Source organism: Spea bombifrons, chromosome 10 (genome assembly GCF_027358695.1).
Source record: "Spea bombifrons isolate aSpeBom1 chromosome 10, aSpeBom1.2.pri, whole genome shotgun sequence".
NCBI lineage: Eukaryota > Metazoa > Chordata > Amphibia > Anura > Pelobatidae > Spea > Spea bombifrons.
In genome coordinates, this window is record NC_071096.1 from 17,493,652 (window position 1) to 17,514,381 (window position 20,730).

General features: G+C 39.8%; 1 protein-coding gene across 1 annotated transcript; it reads right to left on the reverse strand.

Moving 5' to 3' along the window:
- Nucleotides 1-1,109: 1,109 nt before the first annotated feature.
- LOC128467409 (sulfotransferase 1 family member D1-like) lies at nucleotides 1,110-14,663 on the reverse strand. Its single transcript, XM_053449055.1, is given in 8 exon segments — nucleotides 1,110-1,298; nucleotides 3,057-3,237; nucleotides 3,721-3,815; nucleotides 4,133-4,263; nucleotides 7,694-7,787; nucleotides 7,950-8,075; nucleotides 11,544-11,692; nucleotides 14,593-14,663. Coding segments are annotated over 8 exon segments (912 nt in total). The 5' UTR covers nucleotides 14,616-14,663; the 3' UTR covers nucleotides 1,110-1,185.
- Nucleotides 14,664-20,730: the final 6,067 nt, after the last annotated feature.

The following is a 20,730-nucleotide window of genomic DNA, read 5'->3' on the forward strand; positions in this document are numbered from 1 at the left end:
AATAAAAGCACTTCACAGTATACATAAACAAACCAAAACAAAAACAAATCCTACTCCATCTTGGAGACTAACTATACAAGAGTCTTACCTCACTAACTAACCAGCCAGCTAATCCAGTCCCAGTCATCAAAGTAGTAGCGGCACAACACAGTTTGTTTGGACCATACCTTTTTTTTTATAAAGTCTGTAAGCTATATGGTCCAGAAGAAAGGTCATGGGTCTCTTCCAGTGAATTGCAAGCACCATGTACTCACCAGATCGCTCATCAGGAGGTGTGCCACTGTCACAATTGTCCTTAGAAGGGTGAACGCTGGAGAGAGTGTTGAGGTTCCTAGTAGCAGGGCAGGCAATCAGTCATGCAGGGTCCACACTGTGTGCGAGCAGAAAAGGTAAAGGGGGAGGCGGGAGGGAGGTTGGATGTATATGTGTTTATGTATGTGTGTGTGTGTATATATATGGATGGATGTAAGCATGGATGTGTAATTGTGTAAGTGTGTGTGTGTAAGAAATGGATGTATAATTGGATGTATAATTGTGTGTGTATGTGGGAGCATAGATGTGTATAGCCAGGTGGGTCCATGGGCAGGTAAGAACAAGGAGTGGTTAGCAGAAATCCAGCCAGTAGGGCATGGAAGGTTTTGCTGGTGGTAGAAAGAAAACAAGCTTCCACAAATTGTGTACAGTGTCAAAAGTGTCTACAAATGTTCAAGGTGCGTTGCGCACAGGGATGTCCTTGTCACAGTACCTTCCTTCATGCCAGGTTCCAGTATATACACTCTCTGGCCACTTTATTAGGTACACCTGTTTAATTGCTAGTTAACACACATGACAGCAACTCAATGCATTTAGGCATGTAGATGTGGTCAATACAACTTGCCGAAGTTCAAACCGAGCATCAGAATGGGGAAGAAAGGGGATTTAAGTGACTTTGAACGTGGCATGTTTTTTCTTCATATATCCTTTTTTTAAGGTTCTTACATTTGCCTGTATGATATTTATTCAGAAAGGTGACAGTCATATCATATCTCCAAACCATGGCGTGGACAGAGTTTATTTTAGTAAATTCATCTACTAGATCCCGACCAGGCTAAATGAATACAGAACAATAGTTTAGAGTTTTTTTCATAAGTTTAATTTTGTTTCTGAGCTATTAAATCCTTCCCATATAAAACATTCAATTAGAGTTTAGATCTCTGTTCTGAAATCTAGTTTTGTTACTGACATTTTCCTCTTGTAATCCTCATCAAAAACCTCATTCTGAGCAACAGTGAAATGGTTCTTCCAGTCACCAGACACACCTGTGTGGAGAAATCAAGAGGATCAAGATAAAATGTAATCATTTATATTGCAGCACATTGTTAAGCACATTATACCGTGTCCCATTTTGTCAAGCAGCAACAGTGTAGGAATAGTAACAGATACCATTGTGGCAACCTTTTTTCCTGTACCTTTAAATGTAATATGTTGACATTTTCTGATGTTCTCTTGTTCTCTAGAACTGATCTCTGTTGATTTAATTCCTAAGAACAGCCATTGTAATGAATCATGGAAAGCTTTCACAGTAGTTCCAAGGCGCAAGAAGAGGGAACTGATGGGTTGCAAGATCTGCTTCCTATTTAAATGTCTATTCCTCATTTACCGTATTTTTTTTAACCTTTTAAATAACCTTAATAAAATGTCAACTATGGTTAATGACAAAAGACTGTTTTGATTTTCATGGTCCTTACTTTGTCTTTTTTTAATTTGCTTCCTTGGTTCAACTCCTCCCATGAAGTGACTTCAAGGTATTTCAGAATTTCATATTGTACAGTATATATGTATTGTCAGTTACCGGCCAGCCCACTGTTGAGGGACACCTCCGTTATCTATCCCACGCCACCCGGCGAGTCCTCTTTTGGCCATGCCTGCAGCAGTGCCACATACATGTCCAGACATCACTCCTTTTGAATTTGGTGCCTTTTTTCCTATTGACCCCTATATAAACCCTCAGAACGCACTCATACCTGTGCCTGCTATAGTGTAGTAGATCCTAGTGTGTTCTATAGAATTGCTCCTTTATCTGACCCAGCTTGAATCCTGAATATCCTGAACTCCGGGTTCCTGTCCCTGGCACTGATACGGATTATCTCGAACTCCGGCTTCCTGATTACAGCTTGTTTTTACTACTCTGCATGTGCACCCTTTGAGTCTGTCCCGATCTCAGAGGAGAGTGGAGAACTCTTTTGAGGCCTTCTCTTGTGGGGAAACCGTCTCCTACCCTGCAACATCATCTCCTCTGGTATGCTGAGTGTAACACATACAGTGGCCTCCACAAATATTTGCACCCTTGGTAAAGATGAACAATGCAGGGTGTGAAATTGTCTTTATTGTTCAACACGTTAATCTAGTCTTCAAACAATAAAGAAAAACAGTCTCCTTTCATGAATATGAAACAATTGCAAACACAACACAGGTTTAAAAAAAAAAAAAAGTTAAATATTAATATGCCACAAATATTGGCTTCAAGTATACTCCCAGTGATATTTTATATTGTTAGTGCACTTGGATGACTAGGAACAGGACATTATTCCTCACCACAAGTTGTTTGGAAGGATTTAAAGAAAAAAAGTCTCTACTCTTACCAGACTCCCACTCTAGTTTGGAGACTAACTAAACACATATTGCTCTCTCTACCTCACTGGTAAAAAAACAAGAAAATGTAATAATGAGTAAATATCTAAAATAGGTTTTCCACTGTACCTTCTATAGGACCTTTGGTGCTCATAGCCTTCTCTCTCTCCCACAGTCAGACACCCAAATGCATTTAGAGCTATCTTTTATATCTTGTAGGAGGAGAGACAGCTACATTCACCCGAGAAGGTCTACAAATGCAGAATGAACCCTTTCAAGAAGGGAATAGAGTTCTCCATTCTTTGGCTTATATAAAAAGCCTCTCTTCAATTTCCACAATGTTTTGACCAGGAACTGCTACTATATAGAGATATAGACCCTCCAATTTAGTTTACTTTTAAATGAAATCAATCTCAAGGTCTGAAACATATGATTAGAATAATTACCCTTTCTCATGAAGCATGTAGTGGATTGGTCCAATATTTCATTTGGTATGGTCTTGTAATTCACCATGTCATTTTTTTTCATTTCTTGGAAGGATGTGTGATGAACAATCTTATCCACAGTTTCTTCACTTAGGTTTTTTTCTAAGAAATGTATTATCTTCAAGATCTCTCTCTTGGGATTCTGAACAAGAAAAATATTTGTAGACTGATTTAAATAAAAGACTTTTTCATTAAAATGCGAGTTTGTATGTTAGCAGAATAGAGATTCAGCACTTAAATTTGCTGACTTTATGTATTATGAAGTCCCAACCTTGGTTACTTTGTTCTCTATGAAAGGGTGGGACTGCATCATACATAATTATGTGGGTTAAAGATGATCTTGCCAAGGTAGCTATACATTATATGGGGACAAAAGCAAAACAAATGTAGATGTCAAAACAAATGTAGATAAAATGTAATGTCTTGCTGCAACCACTATACATTTTTTTTATTTGCCAAAATAATACTAGTTGTATATTTTAACATGTTTTGCAACTTATAATATTTAAGTATTAAGTGAAACTTTTGCGGACATATATGGTGATTAGTGGTAAAAAAATTTTTTAGGTGGTAAGGTTGGATACAAATGTAATGCCTAAACTTTGTCATTTCTACCTTTCTTTACCTCTTTAAGATCTTCATAGAATAAATAAAGGATATGGTAGTCATTCCTCTTTTCCCACCAACCTTTAACTTGATCATACCATGAACCATAGCAAACTAAAAAAATAGGAAATAGGGTTTTAATATGACTCAATTTATTTGCCAATGATGAAGGTTTATCTATCATATATACATTTTTTTTATAATTTCTATTTCATTCATTTATATATATAAATTAAGACAATTCATATGATATAATACATTCCATCAATTACATGAGATCCTTTGTTTTATATTCCAGCCAGTTCTTCTTACTTATTTATACTTAGTGCTCCTCTTGTTTACCTTTTATAAAATATATCTAATATGGTCACCATCTTCTGATGGGATCTTAATCTGATGGGACCCATAATATATACATTTTAACTTCTTACCATCACCGTTCATATAGTTCTGTAGGAATTGGTCCCATGGCCCAGGATCAGGCAATGCTTTCACCATATTGTGGAAGAAGAAATAAGAAACTGCTACATCCTTAGCATTTCGAGCAACATAAATTACCTGTGGGGAAGCAAATTTAAATACATTTACATTTTTAAGTATGAATATGAAAATGGTAAGATGGTGCCATCTTCATTATTATTTCATAAAAGTTGCCTCAAGTTTAATGTCAGTTTGATTTTAATGAGCATCCTTGTAAAAACTATAACATTTTTAATTATCAAGTTGTATGATATTGTGAGGTGTATGTTTTCTGTACCTGTCTGATGGCTCATTGTTTCAGCTCTTCATTTGCCTTTTAAAGAACATTTCCTAAATCCACCATTTTACAGTTCATTGCACTAAATAAAACATTGTAACTGTGTTTATAGTTTTAAAAGAGCAATATAAAAACCCATGGCAAAGGCATTTACGTTTCCTTTATTCTGGATCTGCAAAATTACCAATTTCCATCAATTTATCTCAGCCTTTAAAAAGACCAAAGCTTCAGAATGGGAAATTGATTAGACATCCTTATCAACGTCTATGAGATTTACAGTTAAATACATATCTTTCAATCAATTACACTGATTTTCAAATGAAAACACGAGCTAGGTAGCTAAATAGTTGTGGTAGCTACAGTTTCCTTTTAACTATGTAAATGTATTCAGGTTATTGTGTCTAGCTTTGATCGGTGTGGTATAGATGTGTGCCAATATGGAAAACAATTAGAAAGAAATAGAGAAAGGCAGAAAAAAGCAGCTATGATCACCAGAGAGAGTTGTTCCCACTACTCTCCGAAGAAATGCAGAAATTGAGTACTTAAATGGAGTGCTTAAATGGAAAAGGAGGTTATACTGCTATAGTACAATACAATACAAAAGAGGCAGATAAAAGCAATAATAGAATATAAAATGTATAATATATAAAATATAATGTATAAAAACAATTACACCAAATGAGTGGAGCCCTAGTGCGGCACAGGAGCCCTGACGTGTTTTGCCATCAGGGTTCCTCTGAGGGTCCCAGCTCTTACAGTACAGGCTACCTTGAGAAGAAAAAAAGGAAGGAAGCAATCAGAAGAGAAAGAAAAATATATATAAAAAAAGAACGCAATGGTAAATGGGTGTGTAATGTGGCAGACCCTTGTCTTTACCATTTGATTAAAAAGTATAAATTATATACATAAGTAAAACATATGCAATGGATGATAAGATATAAACATATATATAAAAAATTACTTCAAAGAAGGTAAATATAAAATTTGGGAGAGTGGGAGTAAATGACTGAAAAGGGCTTGGAGTTGTATAACTTTCTAACAAGTGAAACATAAGTAGCAATGCAAATATATACAGTATCTCATATACTTTTGTTGCCAAAATTGAGACGTTAATGGCTGTGTGCTGAGTTATTTTTAAGGGGACAGTAAACGTACACTGTTATACAGGCTGTACACTCACTACTTTACATTGTACCAGAGTGTCATTTCTTCAGTCTTGCCACATGAAAAGATATAATAAAATATTTACAAAAATGTGAGGGGTGTACTCACTTTTGTGAGATAATATATCTAGGGGGCAGAGTGGCATATCTATAAGTAAGATGCATTATTAATTAAAGTGGGGGCACCTTAAAATAGCTATTGGTTTACCAAATTCCTGTCTGTATATAACATACCCTGTCAAAAACAGGACTAACTGCATAATAGATACAAAAAATGTTAAAATACATGTATTCCTACTCATTATGTAAAATACTGTTTTACCATACCACTAATGTAAATGGCTTCTTTAAAAATAAATTTTTCTTTAAAATAGCACCAAACTATAAGGGTGCGGCCTATAATTGAGCCAATACAGTACATCTTAACATGAACACCGCAAAAGTATTAAAACAGCCTAGGTCACGAAGGGTACGAAAATACAAAACAGTCTGGTTATCCCTTGCCACTCGTTCCTGAACCCATGGACCTTCTGAAAGAAGCACGCAAATATTTGAAGTTAGATCAAATGGGTGCTTTTGACTTGGTATGTATCAGAGAGGGAGATGAATGGAAGGCAGCATTCCAGTCCCATTACGGACACTTTGAATATACCGTTATGCCATACGTCTTTGCAAGCCTCTAGCCACATTCCAGCATTTTTTAAATGACATATTCAGTGACTTGTTGAATTCGTTTGTCATCATGTACCTAGACTACATACTCGCCTACTGCACCTAATTAGAGTAACATAGATGTCTCATGAGGCAGGTACTTAACAAGTTATGAGAACATCGCCTACATGACAAAATAGAAACATTTGTGTTTCATCTGTTGAGTTTCTGGGGTACCTCCTAATACCAAGTCATGTAGCCATGGATTTGCCTATTTTTACACTTCATTCGTGAATTCTCGAAACTTGTGCAGAATCTGACCTCTCTCCCACCAAGAAAGGCATCTCTTTCCTATGGACTCCTGCAGCACAAACAGCTTTGACACACTAAAACAACCGTTCACTACTGCCACCATTTAAGTAATCCTTGATCCAAGGTACCTGTACATGTTAGCAGCAGATGCTTCTGAAAATGCAATGGGATGCAGTTGTTTCCGAGTGAGAAGGGCTGGAAGGATATCTGCATTCAGCCTCCTTCTCCAAGAAATTGAAATCAACTGAATCTAATGTAGACTGCAAACTCCTTCCTATCAAAATGACTCTTGAGGAGTGCCGCCACCTCTTAGAAGGTTTCAACACCCAGTCACTACTGTATGTACACAGATCATAAGAACCTTGGGTAAAAAATCCGCCAAGCAACTTCGTTGCCAGGCACAGTGGGCCATGTTTTTTATGCACTTTCAATTGCATGTTACCTACTGACCGGGATCCAGAAGCATGAAAGTAGATGCTTTATCCAGGATATAATGGTTCTGCCTCTGTGTTTTTCCTTGCTACTTTCCTCGAGCAAGTGAGAAAAACAGTTTCAACACCTGTTCTCCCATGCCAGAGGGGTTAACCCAATGACGTGGATTTAACTACGAAGACAGTTGTGTTTACGTCCCTGACACTCTACAACCCAAAGTCCCCCAACAACTCAACAACCGTTCTACTGCTAGAAATAGCAAGTCAAGAAAACTCTAGATCTCATACATCGCTCCTTTAGCAGGATGTCATTAAATATATTCAAGCTTGTGATAGCTGTGCACATTATAAATCTTTACACCAAAAAACTATGACCTTCCTCCTTTTGTTACCTGTCCCTTTTATCCCTGGGAGAACATCTCCTTAAACTTCATGGAGTCTCTACCTCCATATTTTCTGACAGCGGTGTGCAATTTATTTCCAGATTTTTTTAAAGATTCTGTCAAGGGCTCCAGAGAGAGAGAGAACAATGATGGACCAATCTGCTAGTGTTTTTATAATATTCAATACACTATATATTTACAGGTTTTCAAAGAAAATATCTAAAGTGATCACAAAGAGATAAGGCAAATTCTAAATTCTAAATCACCGCTTTGTGGGAAATTAAAGATACCTTGGAGTTTTTTTTCCCAAAAAGATTCTGGCATCAGATGAATAGGAACATGTGTTTTCACCAGTCTTGGAGAAGGTCAGGCATCAAGTTGCTCAACACCTGGAAAAAATAATATATTTAATTTTTAATTTGTGGAAAAGGATTAAACATTTTATGTCCTTGTTTGTTTTTGAAGTTTTGAATGTATCTTCAGATATCACAACCCTTGAAGCATTTATAAGTTCTGTATTCTACTGTGTGATGAACCATGAGATGCATTACCTGAGAGCATTCCAGGAACTCGAAACTCAAGATATGGCGCTCGGTTATATATTGTTTCCCGGCGACATTTTTCTGTATCTCCATCACAGTAAATCATGTCTATAATTTCACACATCCATGTAGTACCTAGGGAAATTATATATATAAATAGTCATAATAATATAATATTCAGTTTTGTTTCTTTTTCTTGGTAGTGACAATCAGGACACTTGTGTATCGAGATTTAAAGCACAGGCTACTTTTATGCTGGCTTTAATTTCTGGACTTCTTGCAGGAGAAAAGTATAGTTAAAATGATACCATTTATTGGCTAACTGAGAGTTTGATTGCGAGCTTTCGAGACCAAGTTGTTAGGTCCCTTCCTCAGGCATTAATGAAGCTAACACAGACTTATCTAAATACAAAAGCACAATTCACACATTAACAAAGACATTAGATAAACACAGAGGTATTGGGGAATTTGTTCAGCAGTAAATTAGTTGGACTAGCAGAGATCCAATGGACAGATATGGTTCAATCAAAGCATCTTTGGTCAGTTCACTCCCTGGTTAGAGGGGCCATAAAACCATTAGACATATGCCAGATCCATGAAGGTGTCAAATGTTCCCAGGAATAAGTTGTTTGTAGTGAATTCAAATTGTGGGAGGATTAATGGTTGGTGATGTTATAATGGGAGATGAATTCTCTGTCTCTGTTGAGGCCAGTAAGTAGGGTATTAAAACGGCATATTAGTTTGATCTCCCATATCTTTCTCTCCCTCTGGGTGCGGAACGATCCCATCAGTACTGACAGCTTTACATCCTGAATGCTGTGTCCAGGTTGACAGAAGTGTTCTCCAACAGGTGTATCTACTTTTTTCTGTTTAATGGTATGTCCGTGGGAATTAAACCGTTTGTGTAATGCTTGGCCTGTTTCCCCCACGTACATCGCTGTTGGGCATCTAGCACACATGATGAGGTACACCACGTTAGATGATTTGCACGTAAAGTAGCCATTGGTTTTGTGGTGTAAGTGTGAGCCGGGTATCTGTATTTCATGTGTGGGAAGGATGTGTGCACAGGTCTCACATCTCTTTTGTTGGCAGGGAGAGGTACCATTTGCTGTTCGCCTGTGAAGGGTGCTCCTCACTATACATTGTTTGAGATTGGGAGGTTGTTTGAATGAGAGCAGTGGGGGATGTGGGAATATCGTCTGAAGTCTTTCATCAGTGTGCAAGATTTGTTGTAGTTCCTTTGAGATCTTGCGCAGGGCTTCCATTTGTGGATTATAGGTGACCACTAATGGTACTCGATCTCTTTTTTGTGGCTGCTTGTATCTCAGGAGGTTTTCTCTGGGGATATTGATGGCTTTCTGTATTTGGGAGTCTGTGATTTTTGTACTGTACCCATGGTTTATGAATTCCTCCCTGAGATTCTGGAGGTGTTTATCTCTGTCCATAGGATCCGAACAGATGCGGTTATATCGAATAGCTTGACTGTAGATGATTGAGTTTTTGGTATGTCTGGGATGGAAGCTGTTGTGTTTCAGATAGGTTGGTCTATCTGTTGGTTTGTGGTAGAGTGAAGTCTGAATGAACTTGTTCTTTATGTAGATGGTAGTGTCCAGGAACTGGATGTTAGTGCGGGAGTAGCTCAGTTTCAGCTTTATAGTGGGATGAAAGGCATTGTAGCCTTCATGAAATCTGAGGAGTTCCTCTTTGCTACCAGTCCAGATGATTAGTATATCGTCGATGTAGCGGAGATATACCAGCGGTTTGTTGTGGCAGGTGGAGATGTAGTCCTCCTCCAGTCTGGCCATGAGGAGGACTACATCTCCACCTGCCACAACAAACCGCTGGTATATCTCCGCTACATCGACGATATACCAATCATCTGGACTGGTAGCGAAGAGGAACTCCTCAGATTTCATGAAGGCTACAATGCCTTTCATCCCACTATAAAGCTGAAACTGAGCTACTCCCGCACTAACATCCAGTTCCTGGACAGTACCATCTACATAAAGAACAAGTTCATTCAGACTTCACTCTACCGCAAACCAACAGCTTCCATCCCAGACATACCAAAAACTCAATCATCTACAGTCAAGCTATTCGATATAACCGCATCTGTTCGGATCCTATGGACAGAGATAAACACCTCCAGAATCTCAGGGAGGAATTCATAAACCATGGGTACAGTACAAAAATCACAGACTCCCAAATACAGAAAGCCATCAATATCCCCAGAGAAAACCTCCTGAGATACCAGCAGCCACAAAAAAGAGATCGAGTACCATTAGTGGTCACCTATAATCCACAAATGGAAGCCCTGCGCAAGATCTCAAAGGAACTACAACAAATCTTGCACACTGATGAAAGACTTCGGACGATATTCCCACATCCCCCACTGCTCTCATTCAAACAACCTCCCAATCTCAAACAATGTATAGTGAGGAGCAGCCTTCACAGGCGAACAGCAAATGGTACCTCTCCCTGCCAACAAAAGAGATGTGAGACCTGTGCACACATCCTTCCCACACATGAAATACAGATACCCAGCTCACACTTACACCACAAAACCAATGGCTACTTTACGTGCAAATCATCTAACGTGGTGTACCTCATCATGTGTGCTAGATGCCCAACAGCGATGTACGTGGGGGAAACAGGCCAAGCATTACACAAACGGTTTAATTCCCACAGACATACCATCAAACAGAAAAAAGTAGATACACCTGTTGGAGAACACTTCTGTCAACCTGGACACAGCATTCAGGATGTAAAGCTGTCAGTACTGATGGGATCGTTCCGCACCCAGAGGGAGAGAAAGATATGGGAGATCAAACTAATATACCGTTTTAATACCCTACTTACTGGCCTCAACAGAGACAGAGAATTCATCTCCCATTATAACATCACCAACCATTAATCCTCCCACAATTCGAATTCACTACAAACAACTTATTCCTGGGAACATTTGACACCTTCATGGATCTGGCATATGTCTAATGGTTTTATGGCCCCTCTAACCAGGGAGTGAACTGACCAAAGATGCTTTGATTGAACCATATCTGTCCATTGGATCTCTGCTAGTACAACTAATTTACTGCTGAACAAATTCCCCAATACCTCTGTGTTTATCTAAAGTCTTTGTTAATGTGTGAATTGTGCTTTTGTATTTAGATAAGTCTGTGTTAGCTTCATTAATGCCTGAGGAAGGGACCTAACAACTTGGTCTCGAAAGCTCGCAATCAAACTCTCAGTTAGCCAATAAATGGTATCATTTTAACTATACTTTTCTCCTGTTTTCTCAACGGCTAACACGGTACAAAACCTTTTAATCATTTTAATATGGACTTCTTGCAAGCATTTTTGTCAGTTGTGGTTGTCTAATTATTATAATTGTATTTTTTTAGTAGCATCATGTTCCAGTGTGGTACAAGGTGTATACAACACAAAATAATACATCACAAAACAAAATAAAAACAAAGATCATATTGTTATTTACATTAAACATCTTGTAGTAAGAGCCACAATACCTAGACGGAAACAAAATGTGGCCCCATAGGATCAACACCCTGGACAATGTTACTAAGAAGATACATTACAACCATTTACCTGCTTTAGGATAAGTAGCTATGACTACATCATCTGGCCTTGCTTGAAATCTTTCCACTTGTTCCCAGTTTTCTGCATTATCTTTGCCCATGGGAACCCCATGTAGCAAAACTGAAGTCTGTTGTGAAGTGATATCCATATCTTTTAATCTAAGAAAAAAACAACATATTATATATTTTTTTTCATTCACTGAAATAAACATATTCATTGCATACTTTCAATTTTGCAATAACAACAATAGTTGGAGAGATTTAAAGGCCTATTTATAAGAACTACAATATAATAACCAGAAGCTCTACTCCTGCTACTTCTTTGATACTTGCTACAAATAGTAATGTAGTTTTCTGTAGGTAGAATCAGGAAAACAGGAAAGTATAAGCTACTATATCCTGAAACTAATTCTTTCCAGTTTTAGCCATATGATAAAACCGTTTAATTCATATAAAATTCAGTATACGTGAAGTGAATACTGTCATACACAATTCTTATGCATATTTTAATTTAAGATAATTATGAGACGTGCACTACAGGTAATTAGCCTTTTGTATACTATTCTAAAATATATAAAGGAATATAAAGTTAAGCAGATCAGTGAGTTATGTTCCTAGGGCCTGGCTTCTGAACTCCTGCCAGATTTTTGTATGTCACCTCAACCTGTTAAAGGGAAAGGCTTGTCTTCAATACTGATGTTGTGTTTCTTTTTTATGTAATGCAAACTGGTGCATATATCCTTTAGTCATTTTGCTTATTATCTTATATGAGAACAGCAGGTCGCTTTGAATAATGTGTACACAGATGCTGCACACAAAACATGCATTTATCCCTGTGGTGGGACATCTTTGTAGAAGGATGGTCAATATCTTGTCTATGCTAGGATCTTTAAATCTAGTCTGGAATTTTGGTACAGCCAATAGCATGCATGGGACCCTAATATTTAATCTATCTGAAGCCACAGATGGCTTTATTCACTAAACTGAGAGCCTATGTGAACTGGCTGCAGCCTAAGGCCTGGGGGGCAAGTCTAGTCAAGTGGCCCATTGCGCCACCAAATCAGCCCACCATCCATGCCCATCTTTTTTCTGACTTTCTAACGCGTATTGATGTAATGTGATGGGATTGGGAGCACACAAAAAAAGTAATAAACGATTTAGTGTGACTAATTCTTTTTAATAAAATATGCAGGTTGAAATAGAGTTAAAAACACAAAACCTTTACTTTTCCTCGCACTGATTTCTGGGCCTAGAAAGTTTTGTCCTCTGAAGTGACTACAAATTCAGGAGGCCGTTTTATCTCTATAAGTAAAAATTAAATAGTTCAGTTTTTTCCGACACCTAAACACACACACAGGGCTGGGAATGAAAAGCAGCCCTGGAAACATTTGGAGACCAGCCCCATTTAGTTTATCCCGCGGTCGAGCTCTTATACCCACACACACCCCTTATTCATACCCGAGTCACACTATTTGCCATACAAATAACTATAATTTATAACTATAACATTCTTTTAATCACATTATTTGTATTAAAATGCCAGAAAGCAAAAGTGTTAAAAGGCCCTAATAAATTAAATACATTAATGGAATCAAAACATTTGCTACTGCAAAAATTTTTAGATTAAAAAGTTCCATTTTATTCAGTGGAACATCATTCTTCACGATATTCTTGTAAGAAATGTCTTTATTAATTAATGTAAACTATTTTTTCATATTTAATAACAGCAATGATTGAGAAAAATATATTTTTTGTTTTAATTTCCTTTTATTTGCCAACCTGCCCCCCCAGTTATGCACATCTGCCCCCAGAAATGCCTTATACCCCCCCTATATGCCACACTGCCTCCCTGATATGCCTTATATTCTCCTATATGCCACTCTGCCTCCAGAAATGCCTTATACCCCTATAAGCCACTCTGTGTTATAGGGATGTTGAGGCACGGCTATTGGGCCACGCGGTGCATGCAATCCGGCCCCTTTTATTTCATTAGGTGCCGGCGGCCGGAGGAGGCGGGCAGGCTGCCGCATCACGGCTGCTTTCATTCCCACTTGCAGCCGCTCAGCGGCTGTTTTGAATGTTCGTCTGCTGGCCGCCCGGCCCACAGACTGGCCGGCCCACCGGGAAATTTCCCGGTATCTCGGTGGGCCAGTCCGGACCTGCACACACACCAGGACAGGCTCTGCCACACTGACACCCAAACACACACAAGGACAGGCTCTGCCACACTGACACCCAAACACACACCAGGACAGGTTCTGTCACACTGACACCCACACCTGGAGGGGCTAAGCTACAACAATTAAAAACAAATGTATCTTCCACACTGCTTTGTCGTTATTTGTGTCCTGGAAAACTTGGCCAATGTGGTCAACCTAATGCCCCCATACCTTTGTCTATTGCCCCAGCTAGCCCCACATTGTATATTTATCCCACCACCCAGCCCCATTTAGTATTGATTTATGTGATGCCCTGAGCCAGCACCCCTTTGTGAATTAAGTCCCCCCCACTTACACATCCATGCTATCACATATTCATTCATTTACTCATTACAAACATAACGCCATCCACAGTGCTAAGCGATGCCCTCCAGTCTAACCCCCCACAAAAAATAAAAAATAAATGGTCAATACCCTGACAATTAACTGTGCAACAAAAGCAAATTAATTGAAAAATTACTGCTGTTACATGGAAGCATATTTATTTTATTTATTTTAACACTAATGATGACAAAGTTGTCAGTACAGAAACCAAGAAAGAAGCCTTCGTTAAGCAAAGGGGACCAGAAAATAAATTTTTAACATTTTATAATTTTATGTTTATCATTGTTTTGGAGTATAATGCTTGTAGTTGTGTACATATTAGCAAATATTAGTTTTTAGTCAGATGCATTTCAATAGGATTTGTGTTACATAGTAATCATGCTCTATTAGTATAACGCATGGAAAATTGAGCTAAACAGGGTTATGAAAATGTGTGCCATTTGTATACAAGTATTCTTTATATGTATACATAAAATATATGTGTCATGTATAAACAAATTTGATATTAAAACATACTGATCTGACTCAAATTTGATCATTTTGAAGATCTGTCGAGATGTCTGAAGTGTCGAGAGTTAAGTGCTTACAGCAATGTTGTGATCTATGCTTATAAATTATGATAACAGCTAGCTTAGTTTTATATTAACCAGTTTCTGTAAACCATTAACTATTTTATATCTAGAAATCAGATTCAAAACTAATGAAATGTCTGGAATGCAATGGGTTGATTTTAAAAAGCATTTCAAGCTCACTTCTTCAGACTGTAAACACATTTGCAGTTTGAATTGTCAGCCTCACAAACAAGATATTAACCTAAGCTTAGTGCCCTGTTTATTAGGGTGATGGTCATACGAAAGGATGGGCAAGAGCTCTCTACCCCTGGGATTTCAAAGAGGCGGAGTGGTCCAGCATCGGAGAAAGGAAGAGAAAGAGTAGGCTGTTTAAAGTAGGTTAACTAGACATAGAGAGCAGAAAGAAACACCTGGTAGTCAGGCAAGTGGAGTAAACATGTTTTTTTAAATTTTATTCTGTACACTAACAGAGTGGTGTGGTCTCCTCCATTTCACTCGGGCAGCTTCTCCTTTACAGGTACAGAGTCCCCACCTGGGCAGAAACACAGTGTGCATGCACGAGGTAGTTTATTTCAAATGTATATTGCAGCAATGTTTGTTGAGACTAAATTTCCCATGACACTAGTGTTGAGCACTTTGAGAAAGTGAGTACTTAACAGCTCAAATACCAAAGGTTAGCTTTTATACAGTCATGGATTGTAACTGCAGCTGTTGTGGAATGAACATTTCATAATTCTCACACATTCATTTGGTTAGCTAAACATCATAAAAAATATAATACAAGCACTTCAAGAGCCAAATGTTATGCTATTCTAAACTGTCATGCCTGAAGAATAACTTTGCGGTGTTTGAGGATGAAACCCAATGGCAAGGACCCAAAAGGGGTTCAGGTATGTAACTGGTTCACCAAGAGAGCTGTAGTCACTCCCAGAGATCACTCAGATGTATCCTCCTGTTGTCCATGTGTACCCAATAAGTAGACACAACTACTTTCAATTGAGTACAACAAGAATAAATATTTTATTGTTGTAAAACATATATATCCACAGAATTGCATTAACATAGATAAACAGATACATGTATACAACCCAACCTTTAATTCCCCTTATTAATAGTATTAGTTCCTAATGGAGTTCCTACCTGTGCTATCTTTGTTTGGCAGCCAGGCTGGGGCCACCTCTGAGTACCTTGGGGCCCTGTATGACAGGTAATTCTGTGACAAGGTAGTTCCGAAAGCGTCACAACAGAAGGCGTAGACAAGCCGTAGTCAAGGACAGAACCTAGGTCGAGGCTGGCAGGAGGTAGCAAGGTCAAAAAGGATAGCTGAGGTCTGGTACCAAGCAAGCCATATAGAACAATTAGGGAGCAGGAACGAGAGCAGGGGCAGGAACAGGAAACAGGAACTTGCAATAGGGCTTGAACTGAAGACATGGTGCAGAGAGGTTTTTTACTTCATGTCTGACTCCGCGTTCCGTAATAAAGTGCAACAGACGATGAGTGAACTTTTGGTAAAACGGGAAGAAAATGTATTTTCTGTTCATTCCAGTAATATGAATAAAAAAGTGTGAAAACCAGTGTAAGTGGAAAAGACAATATAAAAGTAAAAGACTTTCCTTCCTTATTTTGTGCCGGATACGCAGTCGCAACCCTTAACAACACTCTCCAGGTGTTGGAAGTTACAAACACAATCCACTTTTGGGGCGCTCGCATAAACCGGTATTTGGTGATATGAAAGAAACAAAGAAAAACTCTAATCGTGTAGACGTAAAACAAGTTGGGCCATAATCAGTGGACTTTACTCTATGCACTCACAATGTGTATGTGATGATACAGGTCCTTTTAAGTATATCCTCGGGTTTCGTGTGTGGTTCAAGACAGCATAAAAAAAGAGAACACCATAGGGTTATATTGTCTTTAAGATGAAAACGCCAGGATCAGGATGCACTTTCCTGGCATTTTCAGCTTAAAGACAATATAACCCTATGGTGTTCTCTTTATGCGAGCGCCCCAAAAGTGGATTGTGTTCATACCAGTAATATGCAAGCTCTAAAGATAAAACACTTCCTCAACCATTTTACCATATTTGCCCGAATATAGGCCGCACTTTTCCCCCCAACTTTAATTCTTTAAAGTGGGGGTGCGGCCTATATTCGGGGTCTAGCGCTGGAATGCGCAAATCGTATTGCCCTGACGATCGGGACATGCAGTTCCGGGTGCTGGGCAGGCAGCAGGGTTAGGGGACCAGCATCCTATGCTTCGATACGCTGAGACAGTCTCCCCTGCCAGCACTTCCCACGGGAATGCACGTAAACAACATCCACTGCCGGCACATCTGCTTGATGTGCTTTAACAATCTCCATTTTTTACTAAGAAATGTTTTTCTTTAAAAAAAGCACCTCACTTTTAGGGTGCGGCCCTTGAGAGCTGAAACGGACCTTCAACAAGTCAATACATTTTATAAAAAGAAGACTTTATTTGCTGTATATATTTTTTTGATTGTTAGCACCCGGGCATATTGCAACTGCTTCCAGTAAAGTAAGTGAGTTACATTCTATATCTTTTGTATATATACCGTATTGGCTCGGATATAGGCCGCCCCCGTATATAGGCCGCACCCTAGAAGTTTGGTGCTTTTTTAAAGAAAAAGTTTTTTTCTTTAACCCCTTAACGACAATTGCCGGTCCTGGCACGACACGGAAAAGCATGTGCTTTACGACAATTGACGTGCCAGGACCGGCACGTCTTTAAACGGGTGCAGAAAGCGATCTACTTTCGCTTTCTGCACCCCAAAAGCGTTGCTGAATGCCTCGACCTCGAGGCATTCAGCAACGCCGCGATCGGCACGAAGGGGCCATCTCTGGCCCCTCCACGGGGCGTCAACATCCGCCATACTTTGTATGGCGGCGGACGCCCGTTTTAAAAGCGTTTAGGAGGCGATCAACGATCGCCTCCTAAACTTAAATGGTGTAGCTGGAATGCCTCGATCAGGAGGCATCCAGCGACACCAAACACTAACCTCTGGGTGGGCTGTGACCGCTCCGGAGAGCGGTCACAGCCGCAGCTGCCGGTGATCTTCGCCATCAAGCAAGATGGCTGCCGCCCTGCAAGAGAAACAAACAAGTTTTAAAGTTCGCTAGATAGTCTCCAGACATCTAGAGAACTCTGGCTCCACTTGCAGGTTGAATACAGGTACTGCATTCACCATGCAAGTCAATGGAGCCCAGCTTTCTAATCACAGTGTGATTAGTAAAAATAAATTAAAAAATAAAATAAAATTAATAATAAGTAGAAAAAAAATTGTAAAAAACCAGTAAAATGTAAAAATCATTTACCACTGATGTCACTATCAGGGGAACCTCCAAGTTGAAAAAAAATGTTACATTTTTTTTTTAAAAAAAAAGGCAAAAAAATAAATAAAATATATATATAAAAAATATATTTTTGTGAGCAAGTCCTAAAATTAGCATATTAGCTTAAAACAATTCTCGCATGGAAAGAGTTAAAATACTGGCATATTAAATGCCCGTGGGGTGTCTACTTTAAAAAAATGTATGATTTGATGGGGTAAATTGAATCGGCCGGGTTCAACAATGTCCCAATTAACACCGGGGGAAGGATGGCCACACATCTAATTTCCAATTAGAAAAATGCACACGTACCAAATGTGGCCTTTTAGTTCCCCCCAAAAATGACAAACCCATGCATGTGGGGTATCACTGCATTCAGGAGATGTTGCTGAACACATTATGGGGTGTCGTGTGACAGTGGCATATACCAGGAGGTGTAAATTCATACATAAAGTAGGTGTGTGTGGGAAAAATACTACTGCAAACTTTGAAAAAATGCTGGTGGTAAAATGTGTGCATGCAAAGAGTTAAAATACCAGCATTTAAAATACCCTGGGGTGTCTAGTTTTCAAAAACATATGGTTTCGTTGGGCACACTGAAATGGCCCGGCTCAAAGATGTACCAAATAGGGCATGGGCAGTGGATCCCCAAATGCCAAAGTTCAACATTGAAAAATGTGCATGCCCCAAATGTGGCCCTTTTGCCCCCAAACAGCCAGGCAAAATCATTCATGTGGGGTATCACTGCGCTCAGGAGATGTTGCTGAACACATATTGGGGTGTTTTGTGATAGTGACATAAACGAGAACATTTTAATTCATACCTGAAGTAAAATGTGTGTGACAAAACAAATGCAAAAAAATGACTACCACAAAGTTTGACAAAGGCTGGTGGTAGATATGGTGCATGGAAAGAGTTAAAATACTAGCATTTGAAATACCCTGGGGTGTCTAGTTTTCAAAAATATATGGTTTTGTTGGGCACACTGAAATGGCCCGGCTCAAAGATGTACCAAATAGGGCATGGGCAGTGGATCCCCAAATGCCAAAGTTCAACATTGAAAAATGTGCATGCCCCAAATGTGGCCCTTTTGCCCCCAAACAGCCAGGCAAAATCATTCATGTGAGGTATCACTGCGCTCAGGAGATGTTGCTGAACACATATTGGGGTGTTTTGTGATAGTGACATATACGAGAACCTTTTAATTCATACCTGAAGTAAAATGTGTGTGGCAAAACAAATGCAAAACCATTAAGTTTGACATAGGCTGCTGGTAGAATAAGTGCATGGAAAGAGTTAAAATACCAGCATTTGGAATACCCTGGGCTGTCTAGTTTTCAAAAATATATGACTTGATGGGGTAAATTGCATTGGCCGGGTTCAAAGATACCCGAAATGGCACATGGGGGGAAGAATTACCAGATTTGGAAAAAATGGCTTTGAAATAGCAAAACGCTACCTGTACTTATTGCCCTATAATGGGTAGAAAAAAGCAAAAAAACATAAAAACATTGGGTATTTCCAAACTCAGGACAAATAGTAGAATCTATTTAGCAGGTTTTTTCATTACCTTTTATAGATGAGTTAAAGATTTTTCAACTAAAAGTTAGAAACAGTCATTTTTTTCTAAATTTTTCACCATATTTTATACTTTTTTTAATAGTAAATAATATGATACAATCAAAACAATGTCATCTAAAGAAAGCCCTTCTTGTCCTGAAAAAAACAATATCTAATGTGTGTGGGTTCAGTAAACGGGAAAGAAGAAAATTACAACTAAACACGAGCAGCGCAGAAATGTTAAAAAGGCCATTGTCACGAAGGGTACAAAAAGTAAAATCAGCCTTTGTCACGAAGGGGTTAAAAAGCACCAAAAAAAAAAAAAAACATTCTGCCACTCTGTCCCCCCCCCCCGAGATATGCTACCACTGTCCTCCCCCCCGAGATATGCTGCCACTGTCCTCCCTCCCCGAGATATACTGCCACTGTCCTCCCCCCCGAGATATACTGCCACTGTCCTCCCTCCCCGAGATATGCTGCCACTGTCCCCCCCCGAGATATGCTGCCACTGTCCCCCCCCCGAGATATGCTGCCACTGTCCTCCCTCCCCGAGATATGCTGCCACTGTCCTCCCTCCCCGAGATATACTGCCACTGTCCTCCCTCCCCGAGATATACTGCCACTGTCCTCCCTCCCCGAGATATACTGCCACTGTCCTCCTCCCCCCGAGATATGCTGCCACTGTCCCCCCCCCGAGATATGCTGCCACTGTCCTCCTCCCCCCGAGATATGCTGCCACTGTCCCCCCCCGAGATATGCTGCCACTGTCCCCCCCCGAGATATGCTGCCACTGTCCTCCTCCTCCCCCCCCCGACTTACCGGAGCAGACTCCCGGGTGTCTTGCGGGGCCGGCGGGGGGCATCTACGCAATACGCGTATACAACCGGAAGTTGTATACGCGTATTGCGTAGATGTCCCCCGCCGGCGCCCCGCAAGACACCCGGGAGTCTTCTCCGGTAAGTCTTGGGGGCGGAGGTAAAACGCATCGTGTGGACGGTCACCGGCTGCGGCGATGTGGGTAAACAACCCGGAGGCTGTTTACCCGCATCGCTGCAGCCGGTGACTGTCCAGACGATGCGCTTAGACAACCTCCCGTGCCGGCACCCCCCCCGTGGGAAGTGCTGGCAGGGGAGGCTGTCTGAGGACATCCGAGAGTAGGATGCAGGTCCCCTGCA